This window comes from Ascaphus truei, chromosome 2 (assembly GCF_040206685.1).
Source record: "Ascaphus truei isolate aAscTru1 chromosome 2, aAscTru1.hap1, whole genome shotgun sequence".
Taxonomy (NCBI): Eukaryota; Metazoa; Chordata; class Amphibia; order Anura; family Ascaphidae; genus Ascaphus; species Ascaphus truei.
Genome location: NC_134484.1, coordinates 135,094,666 through 135,121,965, shown reverse-complemented (window position 1 = coordinate 135,121,965; position 27,300 = coordinate 135,094,666). Strand labels below are relative to the sequence as shown.

The 27,300-nt window shown below is 39.2% G+C and overlaps 1 protein-coding gene across 3 annotated transcripts; it reads left to right on the top strand.

Moving 5' to 3' along the window:
• The first annotated feature begins 1,861 nt into the window (after positions 1-1,861).
• On the top strand, positions 1,862-26,844 carry ENOSF1 (enolase superfamily member 1). 3 transcript variants are annotated; one of them, XM_075585252.1, is made up of 16 exons: positions 1,862-2,047; positions 4,812-4,920; positions 7,752-7,867; positions 8,754-8,840; positions 9,962-9,988; positions 10,935-11,007; positions 11,121-11,159; positions 13,772-13,854; positions 14,255-14,289; positions 14,745-14,832; positions 16,555-16,689; positions 17,442-17,483; positions 20,695-20,824; positions 23,143-23,242; positions 25,537-25,618; positions 26,316-26,844. In XM_075585252.1, exons 1-16 carry the CDS (start codon positions 1,877-1,879, stop codon positions 26,421-26,423), a joined length of 1,425 nt encoding a protein of 474 aa, XP_075441367.1. In that variant the 5' UTR covers positions 1,862-1,876; the 3' UTR covers positions 26,424-26,844. The 3 variants fall into 3 exon arrangements, with proteins under 3 accessions (XP_075441367.1, XP_075441368.1, XP_075441369.1); XM_075585253.1 differs by lacking the exon at positions 9,962-9,988; XM_075585254.1 differs by lacking the exon at positions 4,812-4,920 and having other exon boundaries at positions 2,008-2,047.
• Positions 26,845-27,300: the final 456 nt, after the last annotated feature.

The following is a 27,300-nucleotide window of genomic DNA, read 5'->3' as shown; positions in this document are numbered from 1 at the left end:
CGCAGTATAGAACGGACCTAAGTGTTTAGAGACGGGTGTGAAATGTGGATTCGACTCTAGCATCAGTGGCAGATCACGATTCCTATAGTTATTAGTATTACTCTTAGAAACAAAAATATGACATTATTATATGTCTATCTACCATCTACCCATAATTTTCACCAGGTGCAAACCCCACGTTACGACCAACTGTACAAAATGCCAAAATGAAAGACAAGTGCGAGATTGCATTCACAATTAACATTTTTATCTATCCACAGTTCCCCCCAAAAACAGAAAGGCAGGGATTCCCTTACGCTTATTGTAGTATAATTTGCTGTACTCTGTCTATTTATTTTTAAGTGCTGCATACGTTATTGGAGTTATATAAACAAAAATACCAATCCAGTGTTTCAGAGGTGCATGCACTGTGCCATCCAAGATGGCCGCTTTATCTAAAGGTTTTGCAGATGCGGTGCACACCCAGGCTATAAATATTAATACCCCAGCTTTTTAATATCAATATTTTCTGAAAGATTCCTGGTGAATCGTACTGGGCAAACCCTTTCCAGATTTACAGCGACATATCAATAAACACAATACATACTGTATTTTTGTAGTGACTAAATGGGCAATAGCAAGATGCTGGAAATCAGAGAACATCCCAACAGTAACTCAAATCAAAGTGAACATATGGGAGACTATGGAGATGGAAAAGCTAACAATTTATCTGAATGGCACATTTCCAATATTCCACAAAGTACGGTCACTATGGACTAAATGTTTTGGTCAGACAAGATGAGATCTCTATAAGGCCTCGTCGAAGATGATGCTGAGTGGGCGAGCGCGCTCGCTCTGGCCGCAATGAAACACATTGCAATGTGTGTGGCCAGCGTGAGCAAGCGCCTGCGCATGCACGGCGCTTAGCTACTTGCAGAGGCAAGCAAATTTGATTATGCCGCTCGTTGGCGCGTCACGTGAGCGGTTTTCCCAATGAGGACGAACCAGCTCCGTGACATGGCCGCGTCCCCCGCGAGCGCAACTAGCTGACCATAAATCTCCCGGCTCAGCAGAGCGATTGACGTCACCGCGCACGAGTGCCAGCGCGCTCGCTCCCTGCCTGGCCGCAGCCTAAGCTTTGATGTTGACCTTTGGGTACACTAGTATAAACACATTTCCTTCACTCCATATAGTGTGAAAAGGCAGAATACAATGATTACAATATTTGCTCCCTCAGCCCCCACTCCCCCCTGTATCTTTCTCTAGTGCGCTTACTCTTCGTTACAAAGTGGTCCTCAATATTGAGGAAACCAGCAGACTACCTCTGTGGACCCCCATGGAAAGATTGATTGGGTGATAGTTAGGAATCTATGAGGCCAAGTGTGCCTGGAAACCTATCCAAAGACTGCCACAGATTTTGGCCATTGTTGCTAATCCGCAGTACAGATTTAGTACGCCCTCTGGTGTCCGTCTCTCATACTTCTTACCTCACAATGCAAACTACTGAACAAAAGAGATTTGGATAGGGTTATGAATCTTAATTCGGTAGTAAATCTTTTAAGTATGTAAATGTGCTTACACTAGACGGTTTTTAAAATATCTTCATGAAGATCTAAATGAACACCTACAGTGTAAACCCAGCGTTTTTAAACAATAAAAAAATTAAGCAAGAATAAATGATCACCTTACAGTACTTTCTGCCAGTTTAAATGTCTCTGCCTGTTCAAACCTGCCGCAGCAATGCTTTAAAACATTTTTTTTAAATGAAAGGGTTAAAGTGGGACTAATGACACCAGGATCAGGGTTCAACAAGCTTCAGTTTCTAATAGAACAACAGATAGTGAACCAGTTAGCTGCTGGGGGTGGGACTTGCTGCCACAGTTAACGTCACCTGCATATGAGGAAGCCAACATCCCCTCTGCAACCTACTGTAGCAGCAGCAAGTCCTGCATGCGAGGCGGCTGTCTCCTTATTTTGCATCATGCTGATCACGGGGAAGATCACTGGCCTCACTGTGGCAGATGTCCGGTTCCCGACCTCTGTGGGTCACCACGGCTCTGATGCCATGGTAAGGATCCTAATCAGAGCCTGCCCCTTGCCCACAGCTAATGCGGCTCCTCCTCCTGGCTTCTGCAATCACATGCTCCTTCTGATGTACAAATATCGATCAGAGTCATGGCATGGGGATTTTGTTTGTGTTCTTATTAAGGTCGATTATTTCGGGGGTTGCTTGAGATAATCCATTGCCTCCAAAACAAAAAAAAAAACCTTTGTAAAAAATACTTTGAAACGTTGATACATATTTATGTCTGTCAGTGGAACTATAAGAATAATTATGCAGAGCACTTATCAACCTTACAATAGGTTTGTGGTCTGTCTGTAAAAGGGTTCAATCACATACTGTAGCAGAAGAGACCCTTCATGAGCAAGGGCCAGCCTGGCAGTATCTGGGTCAGAGTGCAGACATCCAGATGCGGAGTCTTCATGAGGGTATTCAAGAGGGATCAGATGTTAACCTTACAGACACAGCCATAGCCCATACAGTATATATTACATTGTTGTGGTTGCATATTTTTTTGCCATACTCTGCTTGCTGTGCAGCATGATGAGCAATTCAGTAACGCTGCAGGTACTCCGGCTTTCTGCTACTGATCCAACGTAATCATTACCCATACCCTCAACTTTATTTGCTGATAGGAATAAATCTGAGGCCTAACCATCCATACAGTACCTAAACATATTTACCACGGTGTTAACAAAAGATCACTTTAAAGCAATCTTTTAGTTTGCCTTATTTCAAAATTAGACAGATTATTTTGCTGAATATTGAACAAAATATAAACCAATACTTCTCTAGGTTTCCCTGTTTAATAAAACAATTGGGAAAAACATAGGAAGTCCAAACACTTCTCAAAGTATCACACTGATTGTTTTTCTTCAAGCTATTACTTTAAAAGCTGCAATCCCTCCCTAAAAATATATATATTCTTTTTTTTTTTTTTTTTGCTTAACTGAACAGAGGGATCCATCAGATCTGATCCGTGGTGCTCCGTCTTCGGGAACCACACAATTCCCAAGATATATTTCATTTTTGTGTGTGCTGGTTTTAACACAAAAATCTGCAAACATAATCAGAAAGGTAAATAAAATCCCAGAAAAATAAAATGAAACCTGTAATGGCCCTTCTACTTAAAGTCCCTATAAATATACAAATTTAATCTGCACAGTGAGTGTAAAATATATTTAAGAAATGATTGCTTTATTGCAGTGGATAAAAATGATAACATTTCAGGACAAATCCTTCTTTCAGATTATAGGATATATCAGATATTCATGTTAACATTGTATGGCCCTACTGTAGTTACTAAGCAGTGCTGTGCTAAGACAGCTTTCGGCACTGGAAGATGCCTTTCAGCCCGTCCCTGCCAATGTACCAGAAGGTATCTTCCAATCCTTATCACATAGGACTGGACATTCAGTGCATGTACATAAATGTTTATTTTTTATGAAAAGACAACAATATTGGAAATGAGAAGAGAGAAAAGGTTATGATATGATTTATAACCCCAAAACATTAATTTCCTCTTGCAACACTGCTCTGTGCACTACAATAATAGGAACAGCTGGGGCATTTCCAGGTTTCTACAAATGTGATTTGTTGTGACTTAGAACTTTTATTCTCAAGTATTCGGCCCTATAGCGATGTGTCCTTCTCTAGAACAATCTCTGCAGTGGGAGCACGGTTTGCTAAGCAATAATGGGGAAAGACAGGGTTGCAGACCTGTCAGAGATATGCAAATAAGTGGTATTTTTATTCACTAGAACAATCTCTGCACTGAATGGTATCTTTTTTTTTTTTTTAAAGTGTGCTGAGAGTTGCAGCTTGGCTGTTCTGATATAATGCTATGTTGCTATAGACTAGGGGTGCGCAAACTGTGGGGCGGGCGTGAGATTTTCCAGGGGGGGGTGCTGTGGTTATAGAGTTTCCGCGCTCTCCCCCAAGGCATGTACATTAAATGCCGGGGGACCGCACGTGGCCTCTGTAACTTCTCCTATCTGGTCACGTCGTCTTGATAACCCAGCGTCAAATGACACCGCGGGGTCGCATGATGTCACGTTGCCATGGCAACATGACGTCACATGACTCCGCAGCGTTATTTGACGCCGGAGCCGAGCAGGAAGGGGGGCACGAGCAGAGAGGAGAGCAGACGGGGCACAGGGAGACAACTTTGCGCAACCCTGCTTTAGACCACAAATTCCAGCATTCAGGGTCACAGATTTTCATTGGACAAAGTTTTTATTATCTTCTGGCTGCTAAAAAATACTATGTGGTCTCTATATACTGTATATACCATGGAATATTTGTATGTGTAAGAGACAGCTGTGTGTGCATGCATATAGCGCAGTATGTATATACATGGCCTTTAGCACTCATGGGAAGAGAGTGTCAATAGTGACTCTTAAATCTGCGGTTTCGATTTAGGCCACCACTAAGTGTCCTGAACAGTTGCATAAATTTGTATTCATGCAACCATCTCTCGTTCAGTGTTCTAAGATTACCTTTGAGTTTGGCCACCTTCAGATTGTTCATCTTATGGCCAAAGTCAGAGAAATGTTCGCTGCCAGGACTGTCTCTTGTTCCGCACGTGATGCTGTGGCGATGCAGATTCACCCTCTCTGTGTGTGTGTGTGTGTATATATATATATAATATATATATAGAATATATATACACACATATATACACACGTACACACACACACGTACATACAGTATGCACACTGCATCCTAAGTAATATTATTGTTCCGTATGTCTTCTTACATTGTAATATAGCATACAGATCCTGACTACTCTGCAGCCTATGTTGTTATAGAAACTGATGCTGGTGATGGTTTAAAAGGTCACGGATTAACTTTCACTTTGGGAAAAGGCACAGAAATCGGTAAGTTATGTAGTTAATACAATTACAGCTTTGGGATAAAATGTTATTATGCTGTTTATCGCAGACATAGGGATCATAAGACAGCTAGAGGATTTTTTCAGTTTAGTAAAACACATACAGGCATACCCCGGTTTAAGGACACTCACTTTAAGTACACTCGCGAGTAAGTACATCTCGCTCAATAGGCAAACGGCAGCTCACACATGCGCCTGTCAGCACGTCCTGAACAGCAATACTGGCTCCCTACCTGTACCGAAGCTGTGCGCAAGCGGGGAGACTATAGAGCCCGTTACAAATGCGTTATTTATATCAGTTATGCACGTATATGACTATTGCAGTACAGTACATGCATCGATAAGTGGGAAAAAGGTAGTGCTTCACTTTAAGTACATTTTCGCTTTACATACATGCTCCAGTCCCATTGCGTACGTTAATGCGGGGTATGCCTGTACCTATGTATTTATACATGCTAACAAATACTCTCTGTGGGTCCACAGCACCTACAATTTGTGAAAAGCATTGAGAAAAGCTGATTTTCTTTAACCTGCTATAACATTGTGCAAATAGATCTGCACTAACCTTGATTCACATATGGTTTTACCTACAGTAGATACAACTAAAATAGACACAGCAGGTGATGATTTGGAGTCAGACAATTCAAACATGGTTTTACCTAGATATAACTAACTGGTGTCCATGTACTGTACAGCTCTCACACAGGTTTTGTAACTTTGCCTAAAACAACGCAAACTGTTTTTTTGTTGTAAGTACCTGTATTAGGATTCAGGGTGTTCACGTGTAAATGAACACACTGTATGTCTGTATTTACCTTCTCCATTTGTAGGTACTGTATTACTGTAAGGATTTGGCCTGCTTATCACACAGCTTGCACAGCAAAGTCTGGTTTAAGGAAGTACTGTACAACTATGACTTCAGTTTGAACTCTTCACGTGCTTGCTTTGCATTGTGATGCTAAAAGCTGGGTTCATACCAAAAACAATAAAATGACAGCAACATTAAAACCTGAAATGGATGAAAGCTAAGGTGGCGCTTATAGTGCCTGGCGCCGCCACGCGAAAACAAATACATTGGATCAGTCACATGCTCTTATAGTAAGGGCGACGGAGCTGCAAAAAATGTTGAAGTCAGTACAATTTGATTTTGGGAGAGACAGTCGCAACATGTGACTGTCTCTACACCAATCACAGAGCGCCTACTGCACTCTGCCCCCTTCGTGACATCACTGGCCTTGTCACCAGCGATGTCGCTCCAAACCTAAGTGCAACTTTCACCAGTGCAGACTGCGACGTCAACGGTCGCGTCGCCGGCACTATAAACGAGGCCTAAGACTGACAGCCATGTGTGCTGACTCCTATATTCACTTCCAGTATCGATTTAACACAGTATAACTAAGGATTCCAGGTTTCAGTGTTTATTTTTCTGTAAAAAGAAATAAGAGTTTATTACTTTTCTTTTAATTCTATTTTTTTTTTTAAATCAGTGTTTATCAGTGTTAAGAATGCAAACAAAATGTACACTTTTGAATTTGGTGTTTTTCTTTTTGTTTCCATACTCCCCTGGTGCTACCCTTTGTCTCCTACCTATGTGTGGGATGCTACAAGAGGTGGAAATCAATAGGAAATTAGGATTCATTTCAGTTTATCGGTTTTAACTGGAAGACGATCGGACAGTGATGTCTTTCAGCCAGGACCGGAATGCCGAAGTATAATTATTAAGTGATATTTAGAAGACAGCGCAAGCTTTGATGATGTATGGTATATGACATGTGGTTGCACTCATCATGAGTTGGCCTAGGACATTTGGTCGCGGTCCTTTCACTGCGACCAAATGACCACAGGCGCTTCGTCGTGTCTCGCCCCGTTCCCGGAACCTGTCGCCGCCGGCCACTTCGCCGCTACGGATAAGTGCTTAAACCCCCTACTCTAAGCCCTTACCTTAAAAACCCCTACCCTAACCACTAAAACCCCGTAAATGAACCCCCTACCCTAAGTACTAGAACCCCTTAAATGAACCCCTTACCCCAAGCACTAAAATCCCATAAATGCACCCCCCCTAAGCAATAAAACACCTTAAATGAACCTCCTCCCCATAGCACTAAAACACCTTAAATGAACCCCCTCCCCTAAGCACTAAAACCCCTTAAATGAACCCCCTCCCTTAAGCACTAAAACCCCTTAAATGAACCCCCTCCCCTAAGCACTAAAACTCCTTAAATGAACCCCCTCCCCTAAGCACTAAAACCCCTTAAATGAACCCCCTCCCCCAAGCACTGAAAGCCTTTAAATGAACCCCCTCCCCTAAACAATAATACAATTTACCTTAGAAGCGGCCAGCGGCTGCGAGTCCGTAGATGACCAAAAGTGACCACATGCCCCATTCAGTCACGAGTACCATTCTTGCTGTCCATTAGTAAGACCCCAACAGCAAAAAAAAAATCTTTCTGTAATGCAGATAGTCAACTTTTCCTTTGCATAAGTTATAAAAAAAAACCAGCAACAAACTAAAGCGATGTGCGTGATAATAGAAATCATAACATACCTGTAGTGCAACATTTTTTTTCCCCTTCATTTTTAATAAGTGAAGCTTATCAATGTAATAATCCTTAATAATGCAATTGTTGTTTTTTAATAATTTATTTCTAATAAACTAGTTATTGTAAAAAGAACCAAAAAGTAATACGAGAACTACTAGCATCAATATATAGTGCACGTGAGATGTAGATGTTTCACCGTATCGATCACTAAAGAGCATTGTTTTGTGCTATAAGTACCTTTTATGGTGTCACTTATATATTGTGTTGTGTTTTGCAGTTGTGTGTGCTGTGAAAGCTCTCTCGGCACATGTTGTTGGTAAAGAACTTGAAGACATTGTAAAGAATTTCAGAGATTTCTACAGGCAGCTTACCAGTGATGGGCAGCTCAGATGGGTATTGTTCGTATTTTTTTTTTTTTAGCATTTTACAAGAAATGTATTTTAAAAATATGGATAAGTGAAGAGACCAGGGAGTTAACTGAATATATTCTGAAGCGGCCATTCCAGACGTTTTCTAGCTAAAGTCCCCAATGACCTTAATGATAATTTTCGTCCGAAAACGCTCTGAGTTGCAGCTTTGTAGAAGGTACAATTTAGTCTCGAAGATGTTATTACCGGAATGAACACAGGTGTTGTTTTCTGCAAGTCCTTATAATTGCTTGAATAATTTTTCTGTTTTGGTTTATTTTCATGCACAAAAATCAGTACTGGGATGGATTTTGTTAACAATATTTTATTAAATGAATGTGTCATTCATGTAAGAAAATGTCATTTGCTGAATTTGTTTTATAGTTCTGATGGAATCTTCGTGCATTTTCCTTTTGTGATTTATATTTCATTTGTATGACACCAGCTCCAGAATTACTAAACGATACTTAGCCTTAGCCAATTTAAATGCCCATTCACCTGAATGTACATGAAGGTGAGCGGTTAAGTTAACTAGGGATATATCTATATCTATAGATATATCCCTAGTTAAGTAAAGCGCTCACCTTCAGGTCCATTCCGGACACACACACACACACACACACACACACACACACACACACACACACACACACACACACACACACACACACACACACACACACACACACACACACACACACACACACACACACACACACACACACACACACACCCTCTATTCCACTACACAGTCACGTTGTTGTTTTTTTTTTTAAATATATTTTTTATTACTAAAAGGGTACAGTGCAACACTACAATATTATAGGTTCGTAGAGAGTTGATGTAAAACTAGGAGTTGTTGTTTTTATTAGATAGGCCCAGAGAAAGGAGCAGTCCAGTTGGCTACAGCAGCAGTCCTGAATGCGGTGTGGGATTTATGGGCCAAAAAAGAAAAGAAGGTAGGAAACCTTGTTGATATTACATATTTTGTGGTAAAGTTACATTACTTACATCCAGCGCACATGGTTAAACTGAGAGGTTTACACTACCTCGGACATAGCACATTTTCTCTTCCAAATAACAGCGATTCAATGGAAATAGCCGTGTTAGTCCAGTTGCAATAATGCAGAGTAAATGGGTACTTCAATATTAGGTGATACCTTTTTATTTGGACTAACAGTAGATACTATAAGACAAGCTTTCGAGCGTCCTCTCTCTTCCTCAGGTCAGCAATACTGATTTACAGAGAGTCCCTGAGCTTAATGTAGATGTACAATCCCAGATAACAATCTAAGGCAGATGTGCAATCCCAGATAACAATCTAAGGCAGATGTGCAATCCCAGATAACAATCTAAGGCAGATGTGCAATCCCAGATAACAATCTAAGGCAGATGTGCAATCCCAGATAACAATCTAAGGCAGATGTACAATCCCAGATAACAATCTAAGGCAGATGTGCAATCCCAGATAACAATCTAAGGCAGATGTGCAATCCCAGATAACAATCTAAGGCAGATGTGCAATCCCAGATAACAATCTAACGCAGATGTACAATCCCAGATAACAATCTAACACAGATGTGCAATCCCAGATAACAATCTAACACAGATGAGGTAGAGAAGGAATGGCAGAGGGAATGATGAATAAATACACAGGGCAATAAATGGATGCAAGGGACAGTGATAGTAATAATAGAGCACTATAGGCACATCATTTGATATATCCAATAATAATTTGTGCGCAAGGTGATTCCTGCAAGTGACCATCCCCAAATTCCTACCTGATGCACACGAAGAAATGATGGGGAAAGTACATTAACATGCTGGCGTAAATAAGCAAGGTGAAACATTCCTCATTTGTTGCCAGTTTTGCTCCATATCGCCCTGATCCATCTCCCCTCTTATATCTGATTAAATACGACATTTTTCTTTATGGTTTTGTAGATCATTTATTTGTCTTAAGTAGTACAATCTCCTCTCCCTGCTTTTCTTGTGTGCATGTACTGCACTTGTACAAGTCCAGGCACGCTTCAATGAAAATGTGCCTCCGTTTATATTGTTTACTTTCCCCTCTTTCCAGCCTTTGTGGAAGCTATTGGTTGACATGGTAAGACTTCCAGGTTTGCTTCTTGGCTCCTCGTGCAGTCCTCTTCCTGGCACCATTTACACTCTTTCCCCCTCACCCTTATGTGGAGCGGGGGAGTAGTTGTGCCAATTTTTGGTGACTTCCAGCAAACTCCCCAGGTTTCCTGAAGAAGGGAAAACTGCAACATCATCAACTTTCTTTCAGACTACCCAAGATCAGGGTAATGTAATTTGACTTCCGGAATCACATAAAGTTAAAAATAAATAAATAAATTGAGTAGCATGGATTTCTGCTGTTATGAATTGTATTCTATGATTAGCCTCTGGGAAGGTTTTGCTTGCAAAATGCAATTTATTTACACCTTCATATTACTAGGATTGTATCTTGCTTTTCTTTTCTTTTCTAGAAACCTTGTTTGTTCCCATCCCTGGATCAACAGCAGGGACCAGCCAGCTGGCACATATTCATGAAATAATTTAAAATTACAGCATACTGTTAATCAAAACAAAGCAACGTGACTTATGAAGCCAAGGCCATAAAGTTTATGAACAGAGATAGTAGCGCTGGCAGGAAACCTCCCAAGAGGAATAGGATAATACAACCTGATAGCCTACCTAGAAGAGCATCTATACCAGGGGTCTGCTCCTTGAGTTCCCGAGGTCCACCAACAGGTCAGGTTTTAAGGATATACCTGCATCAGCACAGGTGGCTGTATATGTCAGTCTTCGACTGAGCCACTTGTGCTGAAGCAGGGATATCCTGAAAACCTGACCCGTTACTGGCCCTTGAGGACTGGAGTTGCGCATCCCTGATCTATACTAAGGTGCTTCTTCTATATCCACCAAAGAAGCCTTTCTGGAATTTCGATCGGCCACTTTGGGGGATATAGAACGAGCCACTAAGTGTTGGTACAAGACATTTTGCTTTGTTCTATTGTATTTCTTAAACTATAACTTTCTATTGGCAGAGTCCAAATCAGTTGATATCATGCATAGATTTCAGATATATAACGGATGCCCTGACTGAGGAGGAAGCACTTGGTGAGCTAATTTCTTAAATTGATTGCTGCATTATACTAAAGAAAGAAACTAAATGAAGTGGTCTGAGCTTCAGTGCAAATCCAATGAAAACCCCGGTGCCCTTTGTTTTGTAGAAATTCTTCAAAATGGAAAACATGGACAAAAAGCAAGAGGTAATGTTGTTATTGTACACTAATTTAGGGAAATATAATGCCACCTGACTAAGGCCACGCGTATAGTCCTTGCTACGGCGACGCTGACGTCATGCTGCAGTCGCTGAAAAATCAAATGTAATTGACTTCCAGTGACCGCGACCAAGCCGTTGCTCCTACTATAATCGCACGTAACGGATTCAATACATTTGTTTTGAAGCTACGTCACGTCGCCGGGACTATAAGCGCGGCCTTAGATGTTCACCAAGTTATAACTCCTACAGTTTTCATTTTCTACATGGTTAAATGATCACCTATATGTTTTTCTCACCTTCAAGACTTTATTGTCCTCTATAGCCCCACCACCCTTTCTGCCTGCCACATCATTGGCAAGTGTATACCCGCATGTTTCAACAACCTGTTGCAGACCTTTTTTTTTTCTTCTGCAGCAGCCATGATAGCATGAGTTTTTGGCAAATGCTGATCCCCCGCTGGTGTATGTCATGTATTTTTTAGTCTTCTCCAAGCCCAGAAAACGTTCATGGGTTGCATAGGTAGCCTGCTCCAGGGAACAGTGCTGATTCTATCCTCTAACTTGCCTGCCCCTCCTTTACTTACTCCAAGAAGAGAGAGAAGAGCAGCCTTTTCACTATTGCCGTGTCCCTCTTCCGGTTATTGAAGCAGTGCAGGGAAGTCCTCAATAACACATTGATTGGTCTGAGTGGACGTACTTAAAAATCTTCTTTAGGATCGTATACTAGTTTCTATTGTAGCAGGAGGATTCAGACCATGTAATGGATTATCTGAGTACCGTCACTGCCGCATTACAGACTGGAGATTACGAAGACCCAGAGGACTTGAAGGACACATATCTGTTTATCCATATCAGGCTCTCTCACCAAAGATATTTAGGGTTCTGAACTGAAGGAAAAACATTTGGTATAAGGCACTTCCCTTAGTATAATAACTGCCCTGAGCACATTTACAAAGATTATCGTAGTAGTGGTAGCTCATCAACATGAGCAAGGAATTACCTTATCTACATGACTTATTGATAGAGACATCCACGCTGAAATGGTACAATCATGTCAAACCATAAACTGAGTAGGCAAATACCTATTGGATTATTCTACCAAATCAAAATATAAGGAAAAAATATATTGGCAGTCATAAGTTTCAGGAAGAAGGAATTACTCCATTTGTACAGCTCATAGACCTTCTCAATGGCGCACATGGAAAAACTCCTACAATATTTACACAGAAACATTTTGGGGCTCTAGGATAAGAATTCACTAAACAAAGCCAATAAATGTATTAGGCTGAACAAGACCCAGTCGATTAACCTAACAATAGACACCAGTCTGCAAAGCTGTGTACTGTTAATATTTCCGAAAGGAGACCAAGGCAAAATATATTGGAACTTCAGGTAAATATTCAAGGAGCTTCTTGCATTCTCAGAAATACAGAAACGTTCCTTAGTAAGATTATACATAAGCAATGGCAGAAGTTACCAAGTGGGCTCTCAGCTACGTATATATCAGGAAGCAGATTGTCTCAGCAACACTTGTTGATGTCATGCTTCTATCAAAAATATGCCAATTCTGTTATCTATCACAATACGGAGGATTTCCTTCAAATGGTGATCTACTCAAGACATTCAAGTGGAGAAGGTGCATATACCACATGTTCTAGAGTTACTTGATGAAGCTTTCAATACGGGTATTAGGTTAGCATAGGTTCAGGCAAGTGTATTAGGGTCAAACAGTTTCCTATGGTAACATACAGTATGCAGTGCGTTGTCCAGGACTAGATCATCTGTTGTACTCCTGGGATCTGAGTCTTAACTTACAAAAGACTAGTTTAGCTGCAACAACACACAGTTTCCCAGCACGCTCAAACCCCAACACTCACCACATCATATATATGTGTCAAAAGGAGTGCTACTGAGCGTGGCAACTGTATACAACAAAAGACAGGGGAGCCCAATGCTACATCCAATTGACAAAACATACAGTATATGGTAATGAGTACAAAGTTAAATACTTCAATAATAATATTTTCTTGGTTATTTAGTTAAACCCTTTGGCCAAAGCGTCATAAGCCTGCATACCAACGTCAAGGTATAACCAAATTTGCAGGTCCTAACACTACACTGTGAACCTTTCCTTTTACCTCTGTATGAGGGGAAATAACCATAGTAGGTCCTGTCCATACAGCAAAATGAGAAAAACCTTAGTTAACCTGAGTTAAAAAGGTGGGGAGGGGTAAGCTCTGGAAGGAGGGGCCACCTACCCCCAAACAACTGTTGCCAGTTAGAACTTGAATTAATTCACCTGCAAATTTGGTTATACCTAAACTCATGCTGTGATGGAGAATCCATAAGAATAGAAAATATTGAAAGTACTTTTTTTGATCTATACAATAGTGAATTAGATGAACAGCCATAAAAAAAGTGTTGAATGTTGACTTATGAGGCCAAATATACTGTACAATAGATTTATCAACCCACAAAGACAAGATATCCTAATCCACAATGACTTGTTGGCAAAGTTAAAAGACTGCGTGGAAAAGATATGTTGTTTGTTGGGAAACTAGGAGATGTACTTTTTATTCTTTTTTGTTTTTCTTTGCAGAAGAATACATGGCAAATAATGGATATCCTGCTTACACCACGTCATGTGCATGGTTAGGATATTCAGACCAACAGTTACAAAAGGTTTGGATACTTCATATTTTATCATTGATTAGCGAGTCATTTTCCTCCCAAATTAAATCATGTTCTGATTTTTTTTATATCTATTTCTTCTTTGTTTTTTTGGGGCCATTTTGCATTGAAGGTAGTTAGTAATTAACAATCAAATATTCTCAGAATGTGACTAGTTAATGCCCACCAAATGTCTGTACTGCGACCCACAAGTGATCTTAGTTTTATTTATAAAAGCAAATCACTGATTATTTGTAAATTCTGCCAACGTTTTGCCCATGGAAAAATGTGTATGTTTACAGGCATGCTGTACAATTTGTAGGCCATGGGCTAGAATTTTGGGACAGGTTATTAATGATAAGTTGTTCTTCAATTACGCTGTAGACATTTAATTACCATTATTATATTTTAGCTATGTACTGATGCACTGAAGGATGGCTGGACAAGGTAAGAAATACCATTCAACCAAGCTGGAATTTGTTATGGTTTGGTTGACTCTGTATCATGTTTCTAAATACTCGTCTAGTGTAACATGGATGAATGGAGGACCACAGAGTATAGTCATACCAGCATACTGGATGAAGAGAACCTCGCGATCATGTGTTATTAGTTACCATGTTTAGGTAGCAAGAGAAGACAGAAAAAAAGTAGATAAAGAGGAAATAAAAGACTTGAATTTAGACTAATCCTAAATTTGAGCTGAATCTCAGATCTGTGCAATAAACTATTGGTTACAATTGTGGCAGATATGTGTGCTAATGATGATGTGATACAAGGCCCTGCAATGCATTGTAACACAATGGAAAGGAAATCCGCCAGATACCTGAAGTAAAATTACCAGGAAGATTTGATGGCTCATGAAAAAATATGTTGTATACTTTTATTATTTTTTTTCTGTTCAGGTTCAAAGTAAAAGTTGGGGCAGATTTAGACGATGACAAGCGAAGGTGTAAACTCATCAGTGATATGATTGGACCGAACAACCAAATGGTAAATATGTTTGTTTATATGAATACATCTTTACAAATCTATATCTCAGTACTGCTAACTTTGTTTTCCCCCAACACATTCTTTAAATGTAGGCACGGTGGACACTACCCAATTTTACCTTCTTTTTAATTCATGGACAATATTACAGCAGAACTTGATTCACCCTGGAAATGAACATTTATCATTACTTAACCTTTTCTTTTATATGATTCTAAGCTGGTAAAAGCATAGAAAAGCCTATATATATATATTATATATATATATATATATATATATATATATATATATACATATATATATGTATATACACATATATGTATATACACAATGTGATGTGTCACGACCTTTATTGCAACAAATAATTATTTTTTCTTTTAGCGGAAAGAAGAAAGGTTTTTTTTTCTCTCAATGATATTTACTTCCATGCTTTATATGTATTTTTTACCACTCTAATAGTGTCCTAAACTGAGGCTGTTTATGCTAAGCCTGGTGTAATTGCTATTTCCCCCCCCACCAGTACGAACCAAAGTACTCATAACAATTAACAGGAGCAGATTAAAAAAACAATTATGGCTCATATCGACTAAGTTGTCTTCTGCCATAAGACGCTGGAAGACACCTTATTGTCTTGAATAAGCTTTAAAGCAGGGAAGGGGTCTTATGGAAAAGACTGCTCAGTTAATATGGCTCGATATAGTTTAAATTGAGCCTTTATACACGCGTAGACAGGAAATACTTATTCAAAATGCTTGCTCGGATTGTCCATATCACCCACGAGTACAAGCATGGACACGCCCACACCGATTATTAGTAAAATAGGGTTTATTGAAATACTTCGCTGCGGACAGTATTAGAGTGAGGATACCACACGCACGGTTTCACCAGGGGAACCCCCACACCATGCACAGGTGCCTGGAAATTCGAGTTCTGTGATCGCATATTTTTTAAGCTAAAATATTATTCATTAGAAATTGAGCATCTTATATATTTGTGATGCCCTGTATTACAAAACATCTGGTGAGGTCAAATGATCAAAAGTGTAAGATACTTTTCAGTGCTTTTCGATTGAGTAACATATATATTTTTTCATATTAATGAGAAACTATAAATATATACACGTTCATATTCAATAAGAGAAGATGTTACCATATTACAATATGGAAATTCATGTGATACACAGTGTTATGTTTTAGTTAAATCATCAACTAATGTATCATGCTAACGACTTTAAAAAAACGTCACCTATATATTTGTGCTATATTTACTAAGCAGGGCTACTCCATAACACACTTTCTGGTACCACTTAGCAAATGAATGGGCTGCAAGGTGCCTTATGGAATAACACTGTTTAAGTGAATTGGCCATGAAGGGCCATATTTACTAAATGGTGAATAAACAATACTAAGCTGTGCTTTGCCATGACACACCTTCCACGCCCAGAGGCACTTCACATCCCGAGTGCATGGGCTGTAAGGCATCTTCGGGTGCCAGAAGATGTCTTATGGACTGTAAGTTGTCTTCCAGCACCGTAAAGTATCTTATGGCATAGCACCAACCTAAGGGCCAAGGACTTCCAGCTCAGGTCTATGATTTCTACAGAATCATTACACAAAAAGAGAGCTAAATATTCCTAATATTGCTGTTTTTTTTTTCTAAATATGTGGAGGGGTTGTACTTTTAAAATGGAATAGTAAGGTTAATGTTATGATTTTGTTGTTTTAGATGCTTGATGCAAACCAGAGGTGGGATGTGAATGAAGCCATACATTGGGTTTCAGAATTAGCCGTGTTTAAACCTTTATGGATCGAGGAGCCTACATCACCAGACGATATCCTTGGTCATGCAACTATTTCAAAGGTTACATAACTGTTTTCATCTGAATCCTTTCAAGCTTATCTATTTCCTAATCGATAAACCCCATATTTAACGCCAAAGAATTTTATACTCTTGATAAATATAAAAATCTCACTTGGCATGCTATCAAAAAGCAGAATGAAGGTAGGGTTTTGGTATGTTTGGCCCATAGGGGGAGGGGGAGAGGAGTGTGTGTGTGTGTATATATACACACACATATATATATATACACACACACAAATAGTAGCGCTATTTGGTTAATAGTTATAGTGAGTAATATATGTAAATATAATGTGAAAAGAAAAAAACTATGGAAGTGAATAATTAGGAAAAATAATTAATGGAAGATCACTGCATAAATCAAATAAATTGGTATACACATACATGTCCGGTATTCTCTCATTTTCTACCGGACAGAGTAACCAAATACCGGGCAGTCTGGTTCAATACTGGACACCTGGCAACCCTAACATTGTCATTAGCCACTTTAAAGGCTCAGATAGGCATGGTTTTAATTAGGAAGAGGTGTAGGAAGTAGGAAACCCTGGATCAATGATGATTGCCATTTTTTGTTCACATGAGGCAAATTACTTTATCTCCTCCAAGAAAGTACATTGTAAGCTCTCCAGGCCAGGGATTAATTGTACCTTGGATACTCTGTGTACATTGCTGTGTATATTGGCAGAACTAGATCTAAATAAATGATATTTTACATGTTTGAAAAATGCATTATAGTGACTTTGTTTCTTACTTAGGCATTAGCGCCACTGGGAATTGGTGTCGCTACAGGAGAGCAAGTAAGTTTTCAGTGTGTCTTGATTTGTTTGTGCTCTGCATATTGAAGGGACCTTTGATAAAGTGCATGTGACAGCTGCAGATGTGTTACAATGTTCACCGATTATGAGATTACAAGACTTTAAGAACCTAGCAGCTGTTTCGCTGCCTGAATGTCCCTGCTTGAAAGGCAACCTGTTTAAACCCAGAAACACAAAGAGACTTTATCGTTTGTTTTTTTAAGTAGTTAAGAGAGGGACTAGCATTCCAATGTGTGGTATGTCTGACACAAAATGATCATGTCTTTCATTCAGCATCTTCAATGCGAGATTAACACTTGCAATGTCTGTGCCTGATATATCAGCTCTGCATTGAAGGCGTTAAGATATCCTTTTTGTTTATTTTAATGCTTAGCTTGTATTCGTTTATATGGTTATGTACTGTAGGAATATAACGCTTATATATTCCATCAAGTAGCCTCAGTCTTACCACAAAATACATGCTCTGTATTTTGAACATTTTGCTACAAATATAATGGTTACAACCAAGTGAAAAATCAGGACAATAGGCCATATTTACTAAGCGGTGCTCTGCCATAAGACACCTTGCAGAGGTGGAAGGCACCTTAAAGACCAAGAACTTGAATCGGTGGGTGTTTCCAGCGGTGGAGGGTATCTTATGGAGTTAGCACACCTTTAGTAAATTTGGGCCAATATGTACTTTCAAATAGCATTTACATATCTAGGTCTTTGCCTCAAACATTTGTCTGACAAGCAATAAATATACCGTAAGAATATAAAACCGTATAACCCTTCTCTTCATTGGGATAGTCCTTGAGACAGAAATCATTAAAGTACTCACTGTATCCTCCCCAATACCCCTCAAGCGTGCAGTCGGTATGGAGTCGAGATATCCAAAAATTTGTAGTGCAGCGCACAGCAAAAACAGAGAGCAGGGTCAAGAGAATAAAAAATCAATGTATTAAAGAAACCATCAAAGGAGGCAGCCCGCCAACTTGGGGATGTGTCCTCCTACTCTGGACTACCAGGACACCCACAAATGACTTTATGGGGGAATTGCTAGATTTGGGGTCTATTACCAAGGTCCTCTCCAAGGAGGAGGTGGGATTTATAGTGAACCCGAATCCTGTGGACCCCCATCTACCAAAGATCCACAAGACATTGGTTGACCCTCCTGGTCGACCTAGTCTCAAGTATTGGATCTTTGGGAGATGGGCTGTCCCGTTATGTCAATAACTACCAACAGCCATTTGTGAGGAAACTTCCTTCCTTCATTCTGTACTCAGGTGACCTGCTGTCACAATTGGAGGATGTCAGATTGAATCAAAAGTGCATTTGGGTGACCCTGGATGTGGTATCTTTCTATTCAATTATTAGCCATGATCTGGGGTTGGCGACTGTCCGCCATTTCATAGAAGGTCCAGAGTTCAATACTCAACACCACATTTATTCTTGAAGCTATTTCTTTTTTTACTCACGCACAATTATTTTCTTTTTAATCACAAATTGTATTTACAATTAAAGGGCACGGCTATGGGGACACGTTTGCCCTCTCCTATGTGGAAAAAAATTATGGGGTGGTGGGAAAATTAGTTTACTTATGTTGGCACGAATCACAATATCATCTTTTATAAGCATTTTATAGATTACTTAATTATTATTTGGAAAGAGGACACAGACACTTTAATTTTTTTTTTTTTAAACTATATTAATGTTAACACTTTTGACTTAAAATTCACACACGATTTTAATTTACATCACATTCACTTTCTGGACCTTCTTTGTATATCGATATAGACCAAAATAGACGGACAGATGTGGTTAGGCAACTCAACTTGAGGAATGAATTCCTTAGAGCGGACAGTGCTTAGTACGCACTGAACATGGATTCTGTACACAGGTGCATCTTCCAGGATTTCTTCGGCCAGCAAGAGTCCTGCTGTGTCTGTGCTCCGATGCCACTCGTGCAGACGGTGCTCTACAAAAGGACCATCTTCAGCCGAATTACGCTGCGATAGGTGCTCGTCAGGGAATGTCTTTGCCCTGTGGCAAAACAGTTAGATGTTCTGTGATGTGCGTTACTTAAAACGCCCGGCCAAAAGTGCCACAAAAACTTGACGTAACTCCATCCTGCACACCTGGCCCTAAGGCCTTGGAAGATTGGTGCCCATGCATTAAAAAAAAAAAAACAGTGAAAAGTCTGTGCCAAACATGCTTGTGCCAGTAAAAGCTTTCAGCAGGACTAATAGCCAAACTCGCGGACAGAGTCCCAGTTAGTATTTGTTTCCATTAATTGGCTAATAGCCTACATACAGGAGAATCTCGTGCAACAGAAGGAGACCACATTCAGGTCAGTAAAAATAACACAACTTACCTGTAGAACCAAGAAGGGAACAAAAGCAGGCACTTACCTGCTTTTGAAGCTGACATACCTTCAGAGGAGCATTGCATATCCTGCTGCAGCACGAAAATGCTCCACAAAGGATCTTAATAAATCATAGAAAGCATGCCATGCCTAGGGATAGCACCACCATGGCTGTGGCCCTCACGCTGCCAAGCTATGTAGCATCAAATTGACAGCAGCAAGATCAGCTTGCCCGCTGAATACCACAAATGCAGGGGGTGTGCATTTTTGGAACAATTGCTAAGACCACATCTTCTTGATTCCCACTGGCCAAACAAACGTATCGTGGCACTAGTGGACTTCAGGAAAATCTCTTTAGCTGGTAATAGGGAAGCCCTGTACCAAGATGATGTACCAGAAAAATAAACTGTGTGACGAGAGAACCTACCCCATCCCCGGTAGTATAAAAATAACTTATGTGGAGGAGAGCAGGGACCCCAATAGGGGCTGATGAGCCCGATTTGTTGAAAGTTGTGTCCTACATCAATGTGGGTGGTGCGTAATTCCCATTAATTTGTATCGGAATAGGTAGGACTAAGAAAAAAATATATTTTTTTTTAATATGAAACCGTGCGATCCTTATTTAGTTATTTTTTGCTATATTTAGTTTGATCTTTACATATTTGTTGACAGTATAATTTCTTTAAAGATGACCAAGGATTTGGCTCCACTTCAGCCTCTGAGAAAATCTTTATTTCTTTTCTTAACGACTCATATTTGACAATCTAAGACAGGTACTGACTGCCCAATCAATCATTTTTTTTTTTTTTAATTATCATTGATTTTCTTTCCATTTTTTTTGGCTTGCAGTGCCACAACAGGGTAATGTTTAAACAATTTCTTCAAGCCAATGCTCTCCAGTATCTACAGATCGACAGTTGCAGATTGGGAAGTGTCAATGAAAACCTGTCTGTGCTGCTGATGGCAAAGAAGTTCAATAGTAAGATTATGATTACACTACATATCAGAAACAACGGGTCACTCACTGACAACAACAAAAAGGGACGTTGGTAGAAAGAGATGGCAAATTGTTGAATCTGTATTAGCCTCTGCCAAACAGGTTAATGCAATTCAAAGCATTCTACGGTATGTTCTGCACTGGGAATTGTGTAACCACAATGAATATTTACCAGGAAGTAATATATTGAGGTACTTCTTGTTTTCAAGAATGTCCTTGGCACAGAGTTATGTTAATACATGGTTGCATTAAATGTACAGTGGTAATACATTACATCTACAGACATTTCATGGACAGTTAATTGATAATATGATTATGGGCTTATGTAACAGCTACAGACAAGTTAAAATGGTATTAGAAGAGGTACGACACGTCTGCATTGTGTTATGTTAGAAGACTTTACCCAACCTAGTAATGAGCAGCAAAAGGCAGCAAACAGCCGACACCCTTTATCTGCCGCCAAAGGATGTCTGCCTTTGGGGCAACGCAGATTTAGGCTGAAGGGGTTCAGAATGAATTCAGCTGGGCTTTGAAATTCCTTTGTCCAGTCAGAAACACTGCAGGGGTGGGGCTGACAAAACACATAGCAGCAAGAAATAACAGATATTAACCCTTAGGACGCTGGTTATGTGCAGAGGGGAGCAGTTCTTGGGGGAAACCCTTTTAGACATCAGCCTTTGGGGCGAGACAGGTGTAGGCAGTAATTTAATTTCCATAACACATGCCCCTCTGAGATATAGCTCATTGGTTACATCATAATGTACATAAGGGGAAAAAAATAATGTACATAAGGGGGGGAATAAAAGATCAGTGCGTCATAAAAAAAACCTCTGTGGTAATATAAAATTTGTATCAGAAATCGCTGCTCTCTTGATTGTATATATGAGCTTCTCCTCTCAAAGTTCATTATCCTTCCATTTGGAATGATTCCAGTATCATTTAATTTGTGAGTATTTAGTTTAATGTTCTGGTAGATATATCGCTCACCATCAGGCATGTACTGGAGTCGATTGGGCCACAGAACGAACACCGCTGCCTGATGTGCAAAGCGCACATGGGCTGAAAGGCAGGTGGGGGGGGGGGGGGGTGTGGAGGAGAGAGGAAAAGTGAGAAACAGCAGGGGTCATTCACAGACATAAAAAAATGACTTCAGTAGCAAAAGATTGCAAATTGTTGAATTGGTCATAGCCTCTGCCAAATGTCCTAATGGGATTCACAGTATTTTACAGTATGTTCTGCACTTGGAGTTTTGTAATCACAATGAACAAACACAGATTACTGCTCTCTGTACAATGAGGTTTCATGTGCAGCAGTGGTAAACATGATATATTTCAAGGACGGTCCTTGAGCTTTCCAGTGGGCTGCACATTCCATGTCTCTGTGTGTGCCCCCGAGTCGCCTGTTGCCCATCAATGACATACAGTATTGATAAGGCAAGTAAAAACATTTTGGACCCTAACCAGACTGTTAACCCATTCAGTTCCACAAAGGCTATGCCCACATGGCTCTAAAGAGGTCAAACGGATCATTGTTTGAAAGAGTGCAGGAAATGTTTGTTATTCATTATTATAATAATCAAGGAAAGTGGTTTTATACTGTGCTGTATAAATCCAGGTGTGCATAAAACATGGCACCTTTTGGCAAGTTGCATATAATTTAGAAGTCAAAGTTAGCTGGGTGGGGGATCACTAACTTTGACTTCTAAATTATATGCAACTCACCAAAAGGTGCCATGTTGTATGCACACCGTGTCACATTCCAGTGCAACATTCTCAGAGGCAGGTGGTAAAAAATAAGGCATTTATTGAATTTGATTCAAATGAAGAGAAAACTTACAAAAATGGGTAGACATTAATAACACCTCGTGTATTAAATGTTTTTCATGCCACTGAGACTCAGAGGCCAGTTTTTTTTTTTTTTAAAGAATATTCATCTTATATAATATTGTATGGCTCAAGCCTATAATTGTGGGGGCCGTAGGTACCTCCCACAATAACTTTAAATTCCGGCCTGTCGCCCATTCTCAGTCCATTTCCCAATCCTCAGTCCGTTTCGATTATCAGTGACCACAATCCTCCCACCTCCTTTTTTTCATTCTAAACCTTCTAGGATAGGCCCCATTTTCAGACCGAAATTGTTTAATGTCCAGGGAAAAATCCACTTCATATTCATCACATGCCCGCACACGTTATGTATTACTTTTATAAAAATATTTATTAAAAAGGCAGGAAGCGCACCCACAATAGGTATTTATTTCACTTCTTAAAATGTTTTGTTTAAAATGACTTTTTTGCTTTCAGTTCCCGTCTGTCCGCATGCTGGAGGAGTTGGGCTTTGTGAACTGGTACAACATTTGATAATATTCGATTATGTTTCAGTTTCACAAAGTTTGGAAAACAGGTTAGTGTTTTTGTAACAGAATGTAATGAAAAAAAATGCAATACACATCTCTACCCCTTACCAAAGTAGTAATTAATAAAATAATTGTCAATGCGCTTCATCTTTCTAAAACTTCCAGTCTACAAAACAATTGTTTTCTTTATTTTGGTTTCATTTTGAGGGGGATGCTATGGGTCTAGACTTGGGGAAACCAATTTGCTTTAATCGTTCATAAATCGTTGTTTGCAGTAATAGTATGCAAGGTAAAATTGACTATTTCTGTCCAGTGAAATGCCTCTAATAACTATTGAAGTAGCTGAATACAAGAGACATTCTGGATATATGCTGCTTATTTCTAACCTTTGGAATTCTCCAGTAAACGTATATATTTAGATTTTCCTGGATTATATATCAGTCTTAAATGTAAAGTGGTCAGTTTGATTGCTGATAAGAATGGTAGATCTGCTTTTTTCCCAGTCTCCTGGGTGACAAAGGGGTAACTATGTTTATACCCCAATAACTTGCAATGTAAGGTTTTTTTTTTTTTCTGTGAACTTTTTCCAATTCGTAGTGACTTTAAAAAAGGACTGATTGTCATGGCAAGCTGTTTTGATTCTAGTCTGATTCTGCATCTGGATTCAGACAGTTCTCCCAGGGAAGGTCCAACAAAGCTCTCTAGACATCTGCACTCACAAGCTTTGACCGACACGTCTTCACCCCTCAGAGATTTTACCTTTTTTTCTAACACTCTTATTCCAGAATTGACCACATTTTTCACCCCCTACTGCAGAGCTCTATCATTTCAAATTGTTCTTGGTCAGAGCATGCGTTGTCACTGAATTTTTATGGCCAATCTGCTCTGCAATTCCTGCTTGGTGGAGGCTCAATTACCCTTTGTTAAATATCCCAGAAATAATACACATTGCTACTAATTCGAAGGATAATATTTGAAGTTAATGCAACTTTTAAAATTTTCCCTGGCTGGTTCCCAAATCTGTTATATGTGAACAGTGTACAAGTTTTAGTTTGGTCCTGTAAAGAAATCGGTCCCAACTCATTTAATAACCAGCTTTCTTCTCTAGACAATCAGAAAACCGATATCTTCGTCTAGAATACAAACTATTAAACTTGGGTCTGAAGAACTAACCTAAGCGTCAGTTTGCTAGATTTCTAGAACATAACCGCAAATAAAATCTGAATATGGAGACACTTCGGTAGGCTAGAATGGTCACCCCGTATTTATTTTGCAGATTTCAGAGGCCAGGAAAATAAGTGAACCAATGTTCACCAAGGAATTTAGGCATGTCTAGAAAAATGTGTTTCTTGAATAAGCCATATATCACCCAAATTAAACATCTCAAGGTTATTAATTTCATATTTTTCTTATATAGCCCTTAAAGTATAGACAGATATGCATTCTGTAACATTTTGAAGCAGAGGGGTTTAAAAATGGTGTACTGTAGATTGCGGCTAGAGCTCCAACCCATACCATAGAAATCAGTGAATCTGCTTTATGAAACTATGCTTTAAAAGTAAACGGATTGCACGTTACAATCTGTAGAGCACAGAGGTCAATCATGGGTATATAATAAAAGGAACTTGAAACATTCCATATTAAAATGTCAAAAGGGACAGAATATTATCTGCATAAATGAAAATTGTCCTGGAACAGGATTGTCTATTTCTGTTTCTCCCCCCCGCCCCCTTTATTGCAGCTGTCTACTAGCCTTTATTTGGATGTAAGCTTTCCCTGCAGCTATCACTCCTACTGCAGGTGGGAATGGATACATTTAGACACTTCCCAATTCTCCAGCCTGCTAGAAGTTGGTTGCCTTGACAACCCCTTTAATTCCCCTGGCTAAATGGACTTTTCCATACTCCCCTGTCTGTTTTCACAGGTAGCTTAGCCCTGTCCCTATTCCTGTGTGATAAACATTACACACTTCCTTTCTTATCCAGCTACTGAGTACAACCATTTTTACTTACTCCCTTGCAAAGCAATCCGTTTGACCGTCCCTTGATACAGAAGCACTTCACATAGAGAAGCACTCTCCAAACAACAACACCCACAAGAACCCTTTCATTTCTGTAACTCCTTCAATAAAGTTAAGAAAAGACAAAAAGACTTGTGCTTTCAAAGGGGGATGAGTTCAGCTATCTGGCAATACTTATATCTACAGTAGCATATACCCTGTGGCTACAGAATAAAAATAAGAAGAGTGCCAGTATAGAAGGCGTTGTTACTACGCTCCTTTCTATATTCCCCTTCATTAGCAAATAAGCAAATAAGCACAACAGACCTCTCTCTGTTTCAGGATGTGCGAGTACGTAGATCACCTGCACGAGCACTTTAAATACCCCGTGTCAATCAAGGGTGCTGCTTACATGCTTCCTAAGGTAAGTGTAAATATGAAATACATCTGTAAAGTGTGTTAATCTCTGTGTTACAAAGACCCACCGAAAAACTTTCATAATAGAGCTAAAATAGATTGTTACATTAACACAGACATTTGGAGCGACCATTAGGATCAACATGAAAGGCTTTAGTTGCAGAACACTTCTGGAAAAGAAATCGCCTGTCCAAAATTAGGTATTTTATATAGTATTAAGTATGCAGAGGTTTACACAGTTATACAGACAGAAGGAATCCCATACCCTGAAGAGATTGCCATCTAATTTTTGGGGCCCAACGTCACGTGTAGTTGGTGGCAGGTTGAACACAAATCTTGCCGCAGATAACAACTTAGCCACGCTCTGCATTTAGAACAGCGAAATAATATGAACATGAAAATACTTTTACCGAAATCTTTTATTTTAACATGTCATATATAATTTAGGATGGTGACAGTTCATTCAGCAGGTATGTTACGTTGATCTTTGTAATAGATATTAGGAGTTCCAAAAGGTGTTTGCTTATATACAGCTATTGAATGTATACAAATTCTAATGAGTTTTTCTAGGACCAAGTTGTGTTGTAGCAGATAAAGCAAAACAGATTTAGAAAGATTTTTTGCCACATGCCATTATTGACCCATTGAAAACCAATACAAACTCAATTTATTGCCATTTAAAACTATTCATCTTGTGTCCCAAGGATCCTGGATATTCCACAGAAATGAAAGAAGAGTCCGTGGTACAGTATCAGTTCCCCAATGGACATGTTTGGCAGCAGCTAATTTTGGAGAAAAAGGTGCAGCTATAGAACAGTTCCAAGTAATGTTACAATGAAAGTTTGGTTAAACGATGGATAAACCAACAGTTTTACCCCAATTTTAAGGATTTTGAAATTAAATTCTATCAGCACACACGATAATGGTGTTCTATGAAAACCAATTGTTTATGTAACAGAATTCATCCTTGTAATAAAACCAGCATAAGTCACAATGCAGGAAATTTACCAACATATCTTGCATATTCTGTCATTACTGAATAAGCATTGGAAGCTAAACAACAAGCACTGTTACGCTTTCTACAGGATTCATTTGCTTTATTTTTGATGCTGTAGTACTATCTGATTTGTAGATGCTTTGGGAGTGTATAAAATGTCCAGTCTTAAATCATGCTATACCAACTTAAATTTTTTAGGTTTTTTTTGACAAAAATAAAACTACTGGATACATGCAGTGATTTCTTGAGGGTTTTTTTTTTAAGCCATTTTGGAAGGTTTACACTTTTGAGCAATATCTAGTTTCAAAACACATAATAATAGATACTCTCTCATTACAAGAGAGTCAGGCATGTTTTATGATAGTTTTCTATAGATTAAATTATATTGTTCTGCGCTTTTCTTCATGTGTATGGAAGATAATTATATTTTAAAAGCTTTGTACGATGTCATTTTAGCTATACAGCCCATGTAAGCAGTTGAGACGGATGGCGTGTCCCATTTTCCTTACTCCAAAGGAAATGCCTGTCTTTAAAAAGGCACCAATTTCAGCATATTGAAAATAAATAGCATTAAACGGCAGCGGTTTTAACATATTCCAAAATAATTTCAGTGTTTGCATCTATTTTATATTAAGCCTTGCACCAGTCTAGATATAAACACTTTATATACTGTACCAACCTGCATAACATAC

Coding starts and splice junctions, on each gene's coding strand:
- ENOSF1 (XM_075585252.1), top strand. CDS start 1,877: ATGAGGAAGCCAACATCCCCTCTGCAACCTACTGTAGCAGCAGCAAGT. Junction 14,833..16,554: donor TTGGACCGAACAACCAAATG/GTAAATATGTTT, acceptor TTGTTGTTTTAG/ATGCTTGATGCAAACCAGAG. Junction 23,243..25,536: donor TCACAAAGTTTGGAAAACAG/GTTAGTGTTTTT, acceptor TCTCTGTTTCAG/GATGTGCGAGTACGTAGATC.